This window comes from Pyrus communis, chromosome 7 (genome assembly GCF_041283825.1).
Source record: "Pyrus communis isolate YQ-2024b chromosome 7, ASM4128382v1, whole genome shotgun sequence".
NCBI lineage: Eukaryota > Viridiplantae > Streptophyta > Magnoliopsida > Rosales > Rosaceae > Pyrus > Pyrus communis.
This window is the reverse complement of record NC_142571.1, coordinates 23,482,406-23,502,422: the sequence shown is the minus strand read 5'-3', so window position 1 is coordinate 23,502,422 and position 20,017 is coordinate 23,482,406. Positions and strand designations below refer to the sequence as shown.

General features: G+C 36.6%; 2 protein-coding genes across 3 annotated transcripts; both read right to left on the bottom strand.

Annotated features, from left to right (window-relative positions):
* Positions 1–1,306: 1,306 nt before the first annotated feature.
* On the bottom strand, positions 1,307–3,768 carry LOC137735220 (putative adenylate kinase 6, chloroplastic). 2 transcript variants are annotated; one of them, XR_011068621.2, is made up of 5 exons: positions 3,342–3,762; positions 3,117–3,257; positions 2,466–2,738; positions 1,985–2,262; positions 1,307–1,647 (listed from the first exon to the last, which is right to left on the bottom strand). XR_011068621.2 is itself a non-coding variant. In XM_068474630.2 (4 exons), exons 1-4 carry the CDS (start codon positions 3,648–3,650, stop codon positions 2,119–2,121), a joined length of 867 nt encoding a protein of 288 aa, XP_068330731.1. In that variant the 5' UTR covers positions 3,651–3,768; the 3' UTR covers positions 1,749–2,118. The 2 variants fall into 2 exon arrangements, 1 of the variants encoding a protein (XP_068330731.1); XM_068474630.2 differs by lacking the exon at positions 1,307–1,647 and having other exon boundaries at positions 1,749–2,262; positions 3,342–3,768.
* A 10,228-nt stretch (positions 3,769–13,996) lies between these two features.
* LOC137734977 (protein TONNEAU 1a-like) lies at positions 13,997–16,755 on the bottom strand. The gene is made up of 8 exons (XM_068474323.2): positions 16,528–16,755; positions 16,055–16,187; positions 15,883–15,971; positions 15,646–15,768; positions 15,078–15,211; positions 14,948–14,973; positions 14,707–14,863; positions 13,997–14,253 (listed from the first exon to the last, which is right to left on the bottom strand). The coding sequence occupies exons 1-8, from the start codon at positions 16,612–16,614 to the stop codon at positions 14,202–14,204; spliced, it is 801 nt and encodes a 266-aa protein (XP_068330424.1). The 5' UTR covers positions 16,615–16,755; the 3' UTR covers positions 13,997–14,201.
* Positions 16,756–20,017: the final 3,262 nt, after the last annotated feature.

The following is a 20,017-nucleotide window of genomic DNA, read 5'->3' as shown; positions in this document are numbered from 1 at the left end:
GCTTGAAATCCCACGTCATCAATTTTCCGTTTTAAATGTTTAGGTTATTCAGCACCGTTTTAAATGTTTGGGTCATTTAGCATAAATAACTGTTATGTATTTAAACAGTAAAGTAACTTAATACTACGATCTAATAATATTCTTCTTCACTTGTAAGTGAGAGATCTTAGGTTTAATTCTCGTCAAAGACGAGTTTGAACCACATTATTACTAGTTCATTGTGAGGCTAAGCTCATCCCCTACCCTTAATGTAAATAATATCGTTTGGTCTAAAAATATAAATAAAATAAAAAATACATTATCCGTCTTTTTAAGAATTGTCCTGTTGTGTTATCGATTGCAAGAGAAAATTTATCTTCTATGAGATTGAAATGATCACTTCTAATAAAATTCAAACTCTATAATATAGGACTTGATGAATTAATATTTTAGCTTTTGTGCATTTTGGATTGAAACATTTTACAATTAATCATCCAAACTTTTTAATTATTTGATTATTTGATACCTTCATCCCTTTTCACCTAATTTCAATTAAATAATGGCACTTACTGGGTGCTTAGGCCCTTTTTAAGGGCATTCTCTACATTATTGAGGTATTTACAAGATTTTAGGGCTCGCTTACCTAACCACAATTAAAATAAGAGGAACTTGATTGAGAAGTATCAAAATTTTGATTTCTATAAAAGTTGTTTACTAAAACTTTCTAGAATCGAAATAAAAATGATATTGATTTCATAAAACTGTTTCTTCAATATGTTTTCAAATTAGGATTGACATTTCATTTACATTTCTTCAAGAAATATCATAAAAGTTTTTAATACTGATTAGAATGTTCTTAAAAACACCCATACTTAAACAATTTGCCACTATTTGCCATATACTTGAATGAAAGTGGACGCAGTGCCAAGTTGTCACACGACTTGAGATTTGGGTAGTTGATTGTACAAATTTTAGTTCACATGGGTGTTTGGACAAGTGTAAAATTCCAAGGAGTTTTGTTAAATTTTTCCTAGTTAATCAATTGGCTTGACAAACATTGTTCTAGGGTATAGCTTCTTCAAATATCATGAGGTAATTTCTTGCACATATGGGGCGAGGACAAGTCGACAAGACCCTCGCATTGCGAGGGTCGAGGGAAGGACATTTATCGTACACAACCTTATTTTTGCTTTGCAAAGAAGTTGTTTCTATGAATCAAACCTGTGACTTTTTGGTCACAAAAGAGCAACATTTCCATCGCACTAAGGCTCGCCCTCGGTGTAATTTCTTGCACATGTTTGGAGAAATTTTTTTGTAAAAACACACATATTTTCAAGGTGCAAAGTTGATTAATATACCTCAGATGGTTTACAAGTCGATAAATCTATCTTCTATTGACAAATACAGAAACAAAACTTTAAGCATCAGCATCAACCACCACCAGATTGGATTCCGAACGACGCTAACCCTCGTCCGATCCAACATTTTATTCTTTACATGGTTATAACCCACATAATGCAACAAGTCCATTCCCTTTTGTCCCTCGTTTGAGGGGGGAGAGGGCACTCTAACTTTAAACCTCTTCCGACGCTGGAATGAGAAGTATCACTCTGACCCAAGCAAATTGCAACGAGGGGGAGGGGGGGAGAGGGAACTCTAACTTTAAACCTGACCGTGAAGACATCGATATCGGTAAACCGAGTCTTTGACAGTTTAGAAGAATGTTCTCAACAAGAACCCAAGAGCAGATGCATGAAAAGGAAAAAAGATGACAAGAAAACAAATGGAAACTTTTTCATGTTTGTCTCCTCCTATGGTTTGTGTACATAATTCCATATTTACATTTGGTTAAACGATACAATTTCATTAAAACATGGCAAACTTGTGGTGCAATGAAAAATTTACTTCCCACGAAAGATAATCACTACAATCTAAAGCATCAGTCACACAAAGAACATGACTGAATATTACAAATGCTCAACTTTGCGAACGAATAATACCATACCTGCTTTTTATTGCACACCAAAGTTTTCCCCTTCAATTGCAAATTATATGCATCTGCTTCCATGACATTGCAAAGAATGATATAGCTTACCTAATGAAAACTTTGTCTAGTGTATATAGTACAGGATTTATGAATCATGCTGCTGCAGACCATTTGTCTTCAGGGTCTTCCAGATTCAAAGCCTGAAGTAGCTTTGGCCAGGATTCGGGAATCCCTCCAGGAAGATCAAACTCTAACAATTTTCCCTGACTTCGGTAGAACTCCTCCACGGGTTGACTCTGCAAGAAGAAGATAATATGTGATCCACAGATTAGTAACCGAACCAAAACTGAATATTATTGTTGCTATATCTAAAATTAAAGGACTAATAACAAAAACAATTCTTAATCTTAAACATTTTTAATCTTAAACACTGATAAGTTTAATGCTTGAATACTTAACAAGAATGTAAAAGAGCATTCCCAAGATGCTGAAACAATACCATATCATTGTATATACGAAGTCGCTCCTTAACAACTTCTTCAGTGTCATCGGATCTCGTGATCAGCTTTAATGCACATTGTGGAGGGGGAAGAAGTGGAGCCATGTACATGCCAGGGTTCCCATCCTCGGCCTTAATGTGAATGGAGGCAACATTGTAATTTCCTCCACACTCACTACAAATCCTCCTTCCAAGACACTTCGCAAGCAAAGCCTCTTCACGAAGCTTTAGGTTGACAACCAAGTCAATGTCTGTCACTCCCTCCAAAATTTCCTGCAAAATAATCAAAACTTAAAGGGCAAGTTATAATACAAAAGACAACCTTGTTTAAGACTTGAACCAACCAGCCGAATTCAGATTTCGGTCGAGACAAACATTAAATTCGTAAAAAAGCAATAACTTTTGACACGAAAAGAAGCAAGATGGAAATAGTAATTTAGCTATGCAGGAATTTGGATGGCAGTATAAACAAGCAATCATTTTTCAGACACCACAAATTTACTTTCACATTTCAACTCTACTAATCTCAACTAAATCTTCAATTCTGGCTACTACATTTTGTTATCTACACCTACGTGATCAATATGTCCACATATCAAGCAAATTCATGCTTCCCTATTCAAAATTTTGATAAAAAGGAAGATGTATTACCGCCTGTCGAATCGTCCTCGGAAAACCGTCAAGAATGAAGCCAGTTTCACCCTTAGCTGCACTAGCCTCAAGACGCTTGGACAACAAGTTTATTATGATCTCATCCGAAACCAATTTCCCCTGATTCACAACCTCCGCAAGCTGCAATTTCGCATAATTTTGTTAGGTTTTGAACGAATTAAATTTACAGAAATTGCAAATACCCTAAGGGCAACTGGAAGGGACCTGAAGAGCCAAGGGGCCGGAGGCAGCGAGCTCGTCGCGGACGAGATCGCCGGTGGCGATGTGAGGGACGCCGAGGAGGTGGCAGAGGCGGGAGGCGTAGGTGCCTTTTCCGACGCCGGGGCAGCCGAGGAAGACCCACTGGACATTCCTGTCGTTGACGTCGCGATGCAGGGGAAGGGGCTTTGGGATGACGGAGGCAGACGCTTTGAGGTCCGTTTCGGAATTTAGAAAAGACGAGGAGCGGAAGCTCCGGAGTGAGAAGAAGCTTCCCGGTCGTCGTGATCTCAGAACGCGGTTCAGAACCGCCATGGGACGGACCAAAAAGTCTTTTTTCTTTTGAGTTGCAGAGAGAGAGGGAGAGAGGGAGGAGAGAGAGGCTTAGGTAGTTTGCGGAGGGGGAGAGGGAGAGTGAGAAGGTGGATTAATTACGTTGTGATTTTTACCTACTTTTGGCGGTTTTTGTCGCTTAGAAATGCGCCACGACACATGCAAAAAAATCTAGTGTGCTCCGCGATTGCGAATGTCAAAAAAGTACGCATGTGAAACATGTTCTGTTTTCTGTTGGAATTTGTTGGCATTTTTTTTTAAAATAAATTATATTGAGAAACGTTTTAAAACAGATGTTAAAATCATAAATGAAATAACATGTGCTTATGTACAAAGGGACCGAGTATTTTTCTTAATCAACATCTAAGGATTTGTTTGGTATCTTATTTGAAAATTTTTATAATTTCTCAAAACATTTCTTAAATTTTTTTTCTTGAAAATAGTTTTCTTTAAGACTCAAAAACTTGTTTGATATGAGATTTAAAAATTTTAACTCTTATAACTTAAACTGGACAAAGAGATCCAAAAAAAGGGGGTCGAGAGAGAAAGATGAGAGAATAAAAGAAAGTAAGAGATGATTAGAGGAAAGAGAAAGAAGTGAGAGGATCGGAGGAGGTAGAGAGGAAGATAGTGAGAGAAAGAACCGAGAGAATGAAGAGAGCGGATTGGAGAAGAGATGAAAAAGGTAATAAAAAAAATGAGGGTTTTGATATAGACGCCTAGGTTTTCAAATTTTGAGATTAAACATTTATGCCTTTTAGAGTTTTGATTAAGCGTTTTCCTACAATTTAGGTGCCACATGAGTTAGAAGTAGCATTTTTTATAATTTAAATTACCCAACTTGTCATTATATAAATATACCTTTTAATTCCTAGATAATACATCAAAACTCCTAAAATCTTGTAGATAAATATTGTAGAATTTAATTCCAATAAAATGTCTTTCAAAATACCCATGAATGCGACTTGCCATTATATTTAATATACCTTTTAATTTTCTTAGATAATATCTCAAAACTCCTAAAATATTGTAGATAAATATTGTAGTATTCAATTTTAATAAAAAGTGTGACAGCCCGTCCCGAATTATTTGTACCGTAGGTGTGAAAAGACTAAAATGCCCTTGGACGTTATTTGGTGTTGTGGGGTGTTGTTTTGTTATTTTTGGGGGTTGACTCTACAGGACACACACACACACACCCATACTACACTCCCTTGCTTTCTCTCTTCTCTTTTGAACTTCTTCCATTTTCTTTACAAGGTGTACGGACGAACTTCAACTTCAATCTTCCACGCACGGATCAAAGGTTTGAAGGTGGGTTTTAGACTCTTAGCAAGCTCAGGAACTCATCCATACCATTTGTTAGGCGTGAAACCCTCGAAAACCCGAGAACCAGGGAATTCCAATTCTGTGCACTGTTCATGCACGCGTGATCATGAAGTTTTTAGGAGTTTTTAAGGTCACAAGGAGCTTTAGGAAGTCCTCACGAAGCTCGGGGAAGAAAGTTGAAGCGTTTTGGACGTCTGGAAGCTCAGTTTCAGTGAGTTGCGGGTTTGGCCGAAATATCGTGGGTTTTTCCGGCGAGATTCCATTGGTTTTAGGTCTCCAAAGTGGTAAGGTTTTGTTCTACTTGTTGTAAGCTTCATTTTGGTACCAATTTCATTGAATTTGGTTGAGAAATGAAGAAGATATGAAGTTTTGAAAATTTTCCCAGTTTCCGACAACGCAGATGGCGGCGGCTATGGCGAGACTCACCGGAGAAGACAGGGGATTATTCCGTTAAGTTAACGGAATATTCTTAACGGCGTCAGGTTAGTTTTAACGGAATATGCTTACTGTTGGACGGAATATTCCCTACGCCGTTAGGGGTTCCGTCCGTGTGTCAGGCACGTGCCTGCGCGTGGCCAGTGCGTCTGGCCGTGCCTTGGCCGACGCGTGGGGGCGCGTGTGACGTCAGAAAATTATTTTAAAAATATGGGGATGTTCGTGAGGTTGAGTAGATCACGTTGGTGTATTCATACACCCCATTTGAGCATTGTATGAGAAGTTATCACCTAATTTTGATTATGTGCTTTAAATTAACGTTTTTATAGTTGTTTCGCATATAGGTAAGACCTATCCCGATGACGAGTGCAGTCACTCGAGGCAAGGGGGTTACGACCCTTCCACATACCAGTGAGTGGGCTTTTGGTTTTCCATATATACCTATATACTGTGGTTTTTCCCAGAAAATGAAATGAAATATTTATATGTTTTAAATGCCATGCATAGTGTTTGCCAATCTATTTATGCATTAGTAGTTGCATATATGTATATTTGGTGCTGCAGACTCATAGGTAAGTGCTAAGTAAGTTATGGTTTATGATTTTAATTAGTAGTTATGTGAGATACATAGAGAGCTTATAACATGCACCCTCGATGTTAGTGCTCCCGCCCAGAGTAGGGCACAGTCCTTCACGTGATGTTCACCTCCCGCACCACACGCTCATCTTGGATCCAAGTTAGGTGCACAGTCCTGTCATACAGACCACTTTAGGTGGTTCCGACTCGTAGGTGACCCGCGATTATTCACCAGTCTTCACGTATTTATTTACACCCAGTCATGTCGTACAGACCACTTTAGGTGGTTCCGACTCGTGTGCAGGTATAGTTAGTGAGTTAGAGATTTGAGCTCTAAATTCAGCCGTACAGGTCACGCTAGGTGACTCCGGCTAACATATTACATTGCATTGATTGACATTACCTGGGTTACTTACAGTTTATGTAGAGGCATTCGACATGGCATATTTCTGAGCATGTATTCTATATATGTGTATATTCTATTTTCTGGGAAACTATACAGGTTTTACGGCGAGGGGTTAGAACGTTTGATAATGAAATGATTTTGAAAAACTTTGTTTTTGCCCACTCACACTTTCTGTTTTGCGCCCCTCTATGTTCTAGTTTGGATTGCTCTTTTGGTGGCTCTCGAGGAATTCACGGCATATCTGACAGATTATCTCCAGTGTAGGACCCCCTCTGGGTGTGTTTAGTAGTGTTTGTTCCTATGGACTGCACTAGGTTTTCTGTGCTCTGAATATTGTTTTTCACACTTACGCTTGCTCATGTATGTTAACTACTTTGTGTGTAGTTTGATTTTTATTTGTTCGTACTTTTATTATTATTCTTAGCTTCCGCACTGTGCACATGGTTACGTCACCCTCACGTGACGGCCTGCATGCCTTGATTTCGGTTGGGGTGTGTCAAAAAAAATTTCAAATTACACATGAAACGTAGATTTCTTCTTGGTACATATTTGATACGTTACTTAATATATCTTCTTGGTACATATTTGGTATGTTTGTTTTTTTTTTTTGTATGTATTTGGTACGTTTATATTTATTTATTAAAAAAAAAAACTTATTTGGTACATATATTTCCTCTTGATTAAACATATATTTCTCCTTGGTACATATTTGGTACGTTACTTTATTCTTGGTACGTATTTGGTACGTTCATATATTATTTTGGTACGTTTATATTTATTTAAAAAAACATATTTGGTACGTTACTTTATATATCTTCTTGGTACGTTTAAATATATTATTTGAACGTACCAGCCTCAAGCCTTCGAAAATAGAGAATACGTCTAGTTATCTCACATGATATCAATATAAAATAGTGAAAATAACCACTAATTGAAATGGATAAGTCCATTCAAAATTCAAAATTGAGGATCACATAATTCTAATGTGGGAGAAGAAACCATACGGCTCAAACGTGAGAGAAGAAATTGGCTTCCTAAAAAAAAGGTCATGTACAAAAATATATCAACCTAAAAGGATATATATGGAATTTAATAATTAACATTTTAAATTAAAAAAAACACAATAATTACATGTAATCTAAATAAATATAAAAATGCTGACATGGCTATTGTTTAGGCGTTCTAATCAAATTTTAAAATAGAACCAATGTTTAATCTAAATAGTATTAGAAAAGTGTAGGGGATTCTAATTTTTCCTAAAAAAACGAGAAGGGGGAGAGAAAGAAGAAAAGAGAGATATATTTGGAATGAGAGGGGAGGAGGAAAAGAAAAGAAATGAGTGAGTTTAAGTTTAAAAACTCTAAAAAGTCACTTTTTATGTTTTTAGAGAATAGACTATTTTTGAGCTGGTCTTGAGTTCAGTTTTTTAAAATAGTTCTACCAAACAAGTTTTTAAAGCCTAAAACTTGAAAATTGTTTTTGAGTTTAAAAGGTTGGATTCAAGAAGAGTACCAAACAGACTCTAAATGTCCTTTGGGTTTTGATTTCAACTAATTTTTTTTTAAATCAATTACACTTAGGAATTGACTACAATGTTACGCCTTATATAGTGGTACGTATGTTATGCAAGATCTAATTGCTACAAAGTTCATTTGATCCCTATGTACAAGATTTAAATCAATGATTTTATGGAACACTTTGGTATATACCATGAAAGAAAATTTGTTATACTTGTGCATACTTCTCTTTAAATACAATTTCAAAATCTCCAAAAGATGCTTTCTCATACTTTCTACGTTCAATTATAGCAAAGAAAAGGCGAAAAAGCATCGACAAGGCTACACCAGCAAGCTTCTTCATTGCCCTTTAAACTCTGCTTTTCGTTTTCTCTTTTTGATGTATCATGCAACTAGGTAAGCATAACTTGAGATTCGACATCATCATACAATGCTAAACTCATGATTAGACCATGTCCCTGAGATTTGATATCATTCGATGTCGTGATGGAGGACATAGCTTACGATCATCAGCAAAGCAAAAATGAACATAAGATCATCATCACGGCCCTTTTCTTGTTTCTTTTGTTTGTGATGTCAGAAAATTAAAATTTCACGATCCATCCAAAAAACCAGATCAAACCCAGAGTGCGTAAAACATAGTTAGCCATTGCCCTCAACCCTTTTTTTAAGTATTTGGAGATGACTTTTTTTGTTTAAATAATGGGAATTGTTATTAGCACTCCAAAAATCTCATTCTACACTTCAAACTTTTTATAAGAGGAAAGAAAAATAAACTTGTGAGGAGTGTAAAATGAGATTTTTGGAGTGTCAATAACACTTCCCTAAATAATTATGATATGTCATCAAAGTAATAATAAAAAATTACAAAATTATTTCCAATTAATATCATTTGGGTGATATTTACTCATTCACTTGTACGCGAGAAATGATTTCCTATGTCATGGAAAAATAGTGGGATGGAGAATCCTTCCACACCTTGGTATTCAGTTTCCTTCCCCATGGAAAACCATAAAATGCGTTGATTGCTATCTTTTTTTTATGACAAATTTATTCATTAACAATTGAAAATGCCAATTTTATTTCCAAAAAAAAAAAGGATATTTTTATTGTTGCCCTTGTACCACAACGTTGGTTCGAATCTCGTCGATTCCCTAATCAAACATCTAATTTAACAAATCTATCGTTTGACAAACAATAAAAAACAATGAGGGAATAGGGTAGATGCGACACAAGGAGAAAAGAGAGGAGAATTGGGAAATTTTTGTGGTGTAATCCTCACAACTTTGTGCCTTTATTTATTGAAAATATAGCAAACTTCTTTGTCCTATAAGGAATACAAAGTCCAACAAGAAAGATTTAGAACATAATATTAAATACAATCTACTAAGATTTAAACAATCACAATTCTAATTAATTTAGAACTGCAGTAATTTCCTACCTATTATTCCAATGTTACCAAACATGAGAAAGAACTTTTGCATTTGCATTCCCTAGAAAAAAGACATGAAAAATAATTTATCATGAATTCCTTTTAGCATACCAAACACAAACACAACCATAATAAAATATAGTGTTGTACGAAAAATAAAATTACTCAATTATTTGGACCCAAACTTTCAAGATAACAACTTTAATTACTAAAGAGATATATAAGAGTATCCCAGCGAGAGGCTTTATATGGAGCTAGAAAAACGGTGGATATAGCCCATTTTAAAACTTTGAAGAATCTTTGGGCTTTATAAAAAAATCTCTCCCAATGAGGGGCTATTTCTTTCGAGCTTTATATGAGGCTATATATATTTATTTATATAATAATTTGATTATGCATAAAAAAAAAAAAAATTGTGTTAACTTTTGTTAAGTTAATTTTTGACATGTTATCTTAAATTTCTTTTTATGAACCTTTCAACCTAAAAAAGTTCAAATCGTGACAAAATTAGATTTCATCACTTATAAACCGTTCAGTAGATTAGATTTTATTATCTCAATCTCATCCGTTGAAACATACAACCCCCACTTCGCCCTCTAAAATAATTTGATTTTCAAGTACAACACAACAATTTACCTAGCACCAATTGGTAAAATTTTTTATGGTCAAATGAAAACTTCATTAAAGACCCGAAGAGGGGTAGCAAGTACAATAAAGGCTATTATAGCCCAAAGGCAAAACCCATAATAAAAGAGAGAGTGTAGTCGATACAAACTAGGCAACAGCGGAATACAACCTAGACAATCAAACAAACACTACTGAACACTACTCAGGTGAAACTGTTTGGGCTCAAAATAATATTGTTGGGCCAAGTGTAGGTTTATGCTCGGCCCAAAGCTGTTTCAAAAATACTATGGGCCGTCTGGTGATCCCGGACCATTTAGCAAGGATGATCAAGTCCTATCACAAAAATGAGTAGTTCAGATAAGCAAAGGGATTGAGGAAGTCCTAATGCAATTAGGATTCTCGACCAACAATGAATAAAGCCTCAAAAAGGGGTGAGTTCAAAGTCCTAATGGGGGTAGGGTTGGTCGAAGCAGAGTTAGAACGGAACAAGAAGTCCCAATCCAGATATGATTTTAACTCGGTCTCAAGAAAGATTTGGTGCTATGAATACAAGACATCATACAACAATTCAAGGACCTTCAATTCAACACACAATTGCTCTGCGCAAAACCTCTTAAACATCTTGAGATTTTTTATTTTCTTTTTCCTGTCGACACACCTTCAGTTTGGATAAACAGCATCGTGAAGGCAACCGGCGAACACCTTCAGTTTAGATAAACAGCATTGTCGCCGTAGAATCAGCCGACCGAGGAGCACCTTCAGTTTGGATAAACAGCACTGTGTCGAGGCCGACTAGTTACCTATCCAAGTCTCGGTCGAGAAGGGTTTCCGAATCCTTATTGGCAGAGATCATCTTATTAGCCTTCTCGACGAAGTAAGATGTTACGAGTTACGACATTCGGCGCATTGAACGCCGAGTGATTTTATGATTGGATACTCACAAGTGAGTTTCAGAGTTCGGCATTCTGACGGCCGAACCACATTCACCATTAAGACATACATCACCTTTGAATACTTGTGTTCGTACAGTCTGGTGTCGATTCGACGTGCTTATACTCTCACGAATATAATCACTGTGACCAAATCTGGCGTCGACGATTTGTGAACTTCGCAGAACTAGCAGCCTTGTCTTTAGGCTCGAGAATCCAAAGGCCGAGATTTGTTCCTTCCTTGGCCGCAGTCGCAAGATAAGGAAGTCAGCAACGCACTCAACGCAACATCAACAAATTTTACTCCTCAGCCAAGCTCGGCTGACGAGTTGGCATGCCCCACATTCAACCGAATGACGTAGTTAGCTTATTAGTTACTCAGCCTGCGTGCCACGTAGGCTTTGTAATTTTTAGGGTCAACAGAAACAAAAGAGGAAGACGCTAATAGTGATACCACTATCTAACATCAATCAAAAGTTGGCGAAGGACATGGAAGCCCATCCCAAGATAGCACCATAACCAATAAGGGAGGGGGCAAAGTTGCCTATGAGAGATTGCTCACCCTCAAATCGGTTAAAGATGCAGCCACATGAGCTGCTTGGTTGGCCGTTCTTGGAACCCAGTTCCACTAAACAAAAGCAAAGGAAGCCGCTGCCCGACGAATTTCATCGATAATTCAATATAGACACCATTGGTTGCAAAGGTTTGGTTTTAGCAAGCAATCGATGACCTTGGAATAATCAATCTCAATGATGATATGGTTGAAACATTTGGCTTTGACAAATTTCAGACCCTCAAGAACTGCCTCTGCTTCAGCGGCATCGAACGTGAATCGATGTGAGTGTAAAGAAGCACCACCTTAAAAAGTACCATTGTGATCACGTGCAATAATCCCTGCACGGGCTTCACATGTAGCTCGATTCCATGCACCATCGACATTAATTTTAATAAGAGGCCATTGAGGAGCTTGCCAAGAAAGAGATCTTTGTACTGCAAAAGGGCAAATTCATCCTTGTAGAAAGGGCAAATTGGATTCACATGTAGATGCCTGCGAAAAAGATTAAATATGCTAGGAAGAGCATTGTTTAAAGCACGCCAAATAAAGTTGAGAACTTTAGGAACTTCCTTTATCCCCACAAAATCTTCCAGACCTCTTTATGAATCAAGTAAGAAGAGGATGCATTGGTAGTCATAGAAACTCTTTACCGTATAAACACCATCATTGTTCCAAGGCCAGAAAAGATAATCATGATCATGAGTATTGTACAGTGGGATAGATTTGATAAGAGCAATGTCATATGAAGACAAAATATTAGAAATTGAGTCCAGTCTCCAAGTAGCAGTGTTCACATCAATCAAAGAGGCCACCAAAGTAGGAATTGGCCCAAGAATTACTTGTAGAGGTAGAGGGTTGGTACATTCCAAGGTAAGAAGCCAATTATCTTGCCAGATTTTGATCGATTCATCATTCCCTACATGCCATTTAGCTCTTTCGAGAATAATTCTTCTGCCTTCAAGTAAACTAGACCAAGCCCAAGAAGGGCAAGCTCCTCTTGTAGCTTTTAGGAAATCACACCTTGGAAAGTACTTAGCCTTAAGAACACGAACCCAAAATGCATCTGGATTTTCCATCATTCTCCAGCATTGTTTTGCAAGAAGATAGATGCTAAAGTATTAAAGGTCCCTAAACCCCATTTCCCCTCCTTGGTGCCACAAAGATACTTCTAGCTTTTCCAATAAATACGATTTCCTTTCTCATACTCACCCCATCAAAATCTCCCAGGATCCCCATTGATAGAATTGCAAGTGGAAGTGGGAAACTTGAAGCAAGTCATAGGATACGTAGGAACCGCTAAAGCTACTGACTTCAGGAGGACCTCCCTACCTGCCATAGTGAGTGAACTTGCTTTCTATCCTTGAATCTTGTTCAAGATTTGATCTTTGACGTAGACGAGAGCATCACGTTTAGACTTTCCCCATATTGATGGTAGACCTAAATACTTGCCTTGGTCTGTAGAGGCAGGGATTTTCAGAATTGTGCAAACTTGATTTGCTAATGGGAATGGAGTATTTGGGCTTAAGTAAATAAATGATAATTTATGCTATGTCCAAATGCTAGGCAATATTCCGCAAAAATTGTTATCAATCTACTGCAATTCGTCTCAGTAAATCTTATGAAGAAAAGAGAGTCGTCAACAAATAAAAGATGTGACAAAATGGGCCCTCCTCTACAGATTTTTATACCCCCCACCCCCCCCCCCCCCCCCCCAAAAAAATGATCATTAGTGGCACAAAAATAATTTGGGATAAAACTTCGCCAACTAGAAGGAAGAGATAAGGAGAACAAAGGTCCCCTTGCCTCAATCCTCTAGTAGTATAGAAATATGGCCTCGGCTTTCCATTGATCACTACGAAGAAAGAAAATGTTGTGACACACAACATGACCAACCGTATCCAACGATCATCAAAGCCCATCCTTGTCATAGTGGTTCAACCCGATCATAATCTTTATTCATGTCAAACTTAGACCAAGCTCACAAGCTTTACTTTTTTTTCTTCATCTTTACATAGTGGAAAGCTTCATGGGCAATGAGAATATTATCTTGTATTTGTCTAAATTAGTATCATATAATTTTGAAAAAAATTATTTGAAAATTTCACCCACAAATGCCTATGAACGTTAAATCAATTTAAAACAATCATTAATAAGCCAAATTACAAGAAAAAGTAAAAAGAATAAAGGGAGAATACAAGTTTGCAAGTGGAGAAAAAGTGATTTAACTTTGCTCACATGGGTTACTACCTTTTTGTGGGACCCATTTTTTTTTTTAGGCTAGATGTAGCCCAATGCTGTCCAAGAAAGGAAGTTGCTAGCCCTAGTGATAAATTTAACTCCATTTTCCGGCTCATTGGGGATGAAATTTCTCACACTAAAGCTTGAAATGTAGTAGCCTCATGGAGTATACAATCTCCATTGGGGATGCTCTAATGCTTCATTGAGTTTGGCTCCAGCTAATCTCAGAACAAGTCCCTCAATGGATCAACCTTATGAATTACATGAAATTTCATACCCTTAATTATAATGAAAACTGCAAGCATGAAGCAGTTACTAATTTATATTTCAAGAAAGGGTGAAAATGGAATTACAATCAATCAGCACTCGAACAAAGCACTAAATCAAATCGGAATAGGGTATAATCTTACATAACACGCCTATCATTTGCGGGTGAAAAGTACAAAATCAAATACACGTGCAGTTATACAAAGGTTGTCATCGTGCAGCTACATCTGGTCAGCCCTGCCGTCATCCTCACTAATTCCATCTCCTGCGTGCCTGTAGCCAGATCAAGCAAACAAAGCTAAGAGAATAATGCATGCACAAGAAATGTGATTCCTAACTCTTTTGAATACAAATGCTACTCGATGGCAACTTAAAACGAACCTTAATCACAAGGTTTCAAAATTTCACATCCTTCATTTATACATGACAAAGGTGGATCAGCACGTCATTCACTGGTAAATGCTGTGCATTTACTGGCCGGTCTAAACAATATGATCTCATGGAAAATGTAACCATCGATTCTTACATTTGGATTAAACCACCTAAGAAACAGAACACATGGCAAATAGCCCTACTTTGATTTTCAGCATCATTGAAAATCCATCTCTCTACCATTTCTCATCACTCTTTTTCTTTGGAAAGAAAGCTTATACTAGCCTTGTTTTTTGTTATGGTCAACTAGTCTTAGTTTAACGTGGATATAACAAAAAGGGGCTGAGAACATACCGCCAAGATGTTGTTAGATTGCGAGCTTTTCTATCCAACTGGAGGTTTTCCATCGCACTTGAAGCTCGAATGACATCCTCTGGACTTTCATCAATGTCGTATCTATAGCTGTAGTCATCTTTCCTGTAGCCAGACATGGATGACCCACCTCTTCGATCTGAATATGCTAGAATGTATCAGATAAAGAGAAACAAAAGGAATCATGTAAAGGGAAGACACAAGAAATAGCTTTGTCACTCACCAGATGACTGGGAAGATGCACCAGGCCTAGCATAAGCACACCAACAAACTAACATCAATTACGAGCTGAAGGACAAAATAAAAGGGGAAAATCAAACACGTAATATTGGGGCGGTAAGGTAGATCAGCACCTTCCTAGTGGAGGTAGCCCACCAGCAACAGATGATGAAGAAGGTCTTCTCATATTGCGAGAATCTAAATTGGACAGGGATTCTGTTTCTGAAGTCGTTAGCCTCCTTCCAGTACCCCTTGATTGAGATAGATTCTGTAGTAAAACAATCTAGTGGTAAGCAATCCACCAAAGGAATAATTACAAACAAAACATAAGCTAAAGAAATTTGTATTTTTCCTTCATTATCAATCCAGAATCATATCATCCCCTATCTCTTCTAGCCAGAGAACTTTTTCCCTACGTCAGTTGAACCTCTAAACTGTATATTAATCCCATCCTATAACTGACCAATAGGTTTAAAGAAAAAGAGGAAAAGTGCCCACACATATACCAGAGAACAAATCATGCAATCTTAATTAATCTGTACTATGTCCAGAAAAATAAGCCTTAATTATGTGATAAGACATAACAATCGGGTAAATGTACCTTGAAGCCAATAAAATATTGCCATGAAAAACAACCGTCCTAATGCAGATTCTGAAATGAACATGAAAATTTTGTGTTTTAACTTGAAAATAATACCAAACCTCAAATTTCAAAAATCCTTCAAGCACATCCAAAAGCAAAGGACCACTATCTCCGTTTCGGTTAAGATCATATCCATTCTTGCTACTAAAGTCCTTCAACTCAGCTTTCCAAGAATCCTTTTGCTGCGATTCAGCAAACATAAATGCAACATTCATTAGCATCAGATAGCCAACACATTAGTTCAAAACTTACTGAAAACACCTGACACTTTCTGCACTAAAAGTTTACATGATTACCAAATTACACTCGGGCTGATAAACTTTTAGCGTGTGGTTTAGTTGAGCCCAGTCTAAGTACTCGCATATCAGTGCTGTAAGCAACCTTCCTATAACAAAGCATGTCAAAGTGAAATTTAGCTGATGAACAAAAGGTTTTAAACAAGCATAAGCATTGTGTTAGTAGACAAACCCGAAGGAGAAGCGTGGAGCTGTTTAGCTCGATCGTTGCAGCTACCAAGCAATGCTGGAGGCAAGCCTTCGTCTTTCTCGATGACCTTGTCCTCCTCCTCAATTGCCTCAAACACACTTGCTCTCAACTCAGCCTACCAAAACAAAACAGTTGAATTAATCATAAAAACAACCCAAAAACCAAAATAACAAGTTCGATTATTCACAAATAACTGCCTAATTATGCAAAAAATGCATCGCATTTCTCAAAATCCGAAGCTTCGAATTACAGATAAGCAAATAAAAAGCAGACAAGCTTTGAAATTGCAAAACCCTAGCCGAAGTCAACAAAGCTGGGGGAAATTTACGCAATGAACCCGAGGAAAAAACCTCGTTTTTGGGGTAAAATCAGCTGCGGAATCAGAGAAAGGAGATCTAGATGACGAACGTTAACATAAAGGGGGAAATGGGCAAAAAGGGAATTTGAAATTGTACCCGGATCTTGGCGAGTACGCCCTTCTTCTCGAGGGTGCGAGTGACGAGAGTCTTGAGGTCCATCATCTCCCTCGTGTAGTCGTCCATCTTGTTCTTCTGTTTTTTAGGGTTTCAGAGGGAGAGGGTTTTGATTGGGGGGGAGAGAGAGAGAGAGAGAGAGCTTTCCCTGCATTTTTTGAATTCTCAGCTCTCTTCGATGCCTTGCTTCATGAGAGAAAGAGGAGGAGAGAGAGAGAGAGAGAGAGAGGAAAGTTGCTCTCGGAATGATGGGTGGGGGTGAAGGCGGGCTCCACTGCTGGCCTGCAGTTTCCCGGTACTATTATCTGGGCTGGTGCTGTGAAGTTGGATCGTGAAGTTTTGGGCCGTTAAATAATTAAGCCTGGGATTCTTTTCTAGCCTCTATTATTAGCCGCATAACTTGAGCAAACTTCACCGTTAAATTATAACGCATTTAGTTAAATTTCAACCGCTCATTTGTTGTAAAAAAAAAATTACGAGAGAGAATTTCTAAGTACAAGTATTAAACTTTTGCGTAATCGTATATGTTTTGCTTATTGTGTGATTGGTTGCAACTAGGCATGTTGACTTAATGTTTGTTTGGATTTACTCTTAAAATAACTAAAAGCGTTTTTGGTGAAAATATTTTTAAAACCAATTTTTAGTAAAAATATAAGTAAATTCTGAAAAAGCACATAACTGGTGTTTTTTGCATAAAACACTTTAAGTGCTTTTGGAACCAAATAACTTTTTCTCTAAAAGCGCTTTTAGTTATTTTAAAAACACATCAGAATGAGCTCTTACTAATGCGATTATATAGGTATGAGTATCATTCTTAATCCTGAGTATGCATACTTTATTTGTTTCATCACATACTCTATATGTTGATGCAATTTGTAATACACGATCTAAGTGCATTCTTGTCTGATTGCATAAAACAATTTAAGTGTTTTTGGAACCAAAAACATTTTCTCTAAAAGTGTTTTTAGTCATTTTAAAAGCATATCAAAACGAGCTCTTACTAATGTGATTATATAAGGTATGAGTATCATTCTTAATCCTGAGTATGCATACTTTGTTTGTTTCATCACATACTCTATGCGTTGATGCAATTTGTAATATACGATCTAAGTGCATTCTTGGCTGATGGGTAATTCTTTTCCCTAATCATTAATATACAATGGTGGGAAGAAAATTGTTGACACGCATACCATTGTGTCTTTCGCAATTTACTTAATTAAATCATTGTATTTTACTACACAATTACACATGTAACAATAAACGTTTTGAGTGATTATTTAGAGTAATTCCACCCTACTAGGTAATTATTGCCAAGCTATTGAGCAAAGACAATTACTGTCTTAGTGAACAGTAATTGTCGAGTGTATCTCCACTCCTAAATAGCTTGAACAAAAATTACATTTGCTTAATAGCTTAAGCAATAATTATGTTAGAGGGTAGAGTTGCTCTTAAAACCTGTCACATGCGGATGAGGTCTATGCACTCCAATTCTTCCTACAATCCACGAATATTGTAACTATCAAGAGAATTTCCAAAGAATATACTCAAGTTACTATTAAAAAAAAAAAAGAAAAAAGAGAGAGAAGTTATACGCTACATAGATGTTATCTATTAATTAAAAAAGGACTCAAATTTGATACTTGATAGGAGTTTTTAGTATGCACAAAAAATTTTAATCGTATATTGGATATTTTATTTATTCAATATTTGTTCGAAACATAATAGAAGAGTGATGCTATTCACATATTTATTTTTACCTTCTATACATTTATGTCTTTTGATCTTTCTTATAGCACGTTTACTAATCCGTAATCAAATTGAGAGGAATTGAATTGAGGAGGAATTGGATCGAGGAGGAATTGAAATGAGGTGGAATAAGAATTAGATTCCTACTGAAATTGTTTACTAAAACTGTCCAGAATCGGAATACAATTTCATAAAGCTATTTACTAATTCACCAAAATTGGAATATAAACTAATATGATTACTAAAATGTCCTTGTCTCAAATCAAATATTTTTAATCACATTTTCATTAGTTATTTTTAATCACATTTTCATTACTAAAATGCCCCTTTAGTTCTTTATTTTTATTTTTATTTCATCTATATTTATTTTTAATCACATTTTCATTAGTTATTTTAAAATGCCCTCATTCACTTCTCTTCCTCAGCATCGCCATACCCCAATCCTCCAACACCACTCTCCCAGATCATTTTCCCAGTTCCCATCCCGCAGAAGAAAATACTATTTTAAGAACCTAGCCAAATTCATCTTCCCAGTTCCCACCCCGCAGAAAAAAAATTAACATTTTAAGAACCTAGCCTATGCATCCTCCTAGTTCCCACCCTGCAGAAAATATTTCGGAAAGCAATTGGAGCCAATGATCAGACGAGCATCAACATCGCCAACGGCACAAGCAATTTGGCCCCGAACTTCAAGGTCCCGATTGTCAAACCAACATTACACGAGGATGAGCTGGCTGTGTCGACGATGTCGAAGCGTCTGTCGAAGCATCTGCGAAGCCTCTTGATAAGAGGGCATAATAGGAAAGAAGAAATGCATTCCCGATTCCCTCACCATCCTGGAATCCAAATACCTCACCTATGGAAGGAGTCTAATTCTTCCAATTTCAGGAATTGAAGTCCATTTTTCGTGTGGGTCCCACAAACTGTTGATTCCTCTAAATTGTAGTAAACACAAGAGTTATTTGTAATCGGAATCGAATTCCTTATTTTCATTCCGATTACAAGTGTGTAAACACGCCCTTAATTTATTCGACTCGACGATCAAATATTGAAAGGAGTGTTTGAGAGATAAAAAGGAGTGTGTCATGTTTTCAATTGTTAGAACAAAAGTTTCAGATTTTCATTAGGGGTGTAATCAATTGAGATTTTGAAATATTTTAATAGATTTTGACAAAGTTTAATCGATTGTAGAGATTTCGTGTTAATTTTTTATTCATTTCTCTCAAAATCTTAGGGGAGAGGTAAGATTTGTGATTGCTTAAAATACACTATGAAATCTCTCAAATTCCCTCATATTCCTCTACTTTTTGAAATTCTTTAAAACAAATTCATAATTAAATACATATGTTATTTAAAATCCTAATTGAATACACCCGGATATTCAAAAAATAAAATAAAATAAAATAAAATATTTTAAAATCCTAATTAAATACATTATGAATTTCAAGATTCTAATTAAATAGGAAACTTTTATTTAAACTCATATAATCTCTTTGTACACCTAATTTACTCTTTACACCCATATTATTTTCAATTAAACAATCAATATCTCTTCAAACCCAATCTTTCAACCTAAACTACCCTTACAACCCCAATTCAATATATGTGTTAACTTATCTTTACACCCATTTAAAAAATAAAGTAAAAAATCAAAATCAAAGCATTATCTCCTTTGACGTTCTCTCCTTCCAACAGTTGTTTTTGATGGAGTCTTCATCATCCTCTA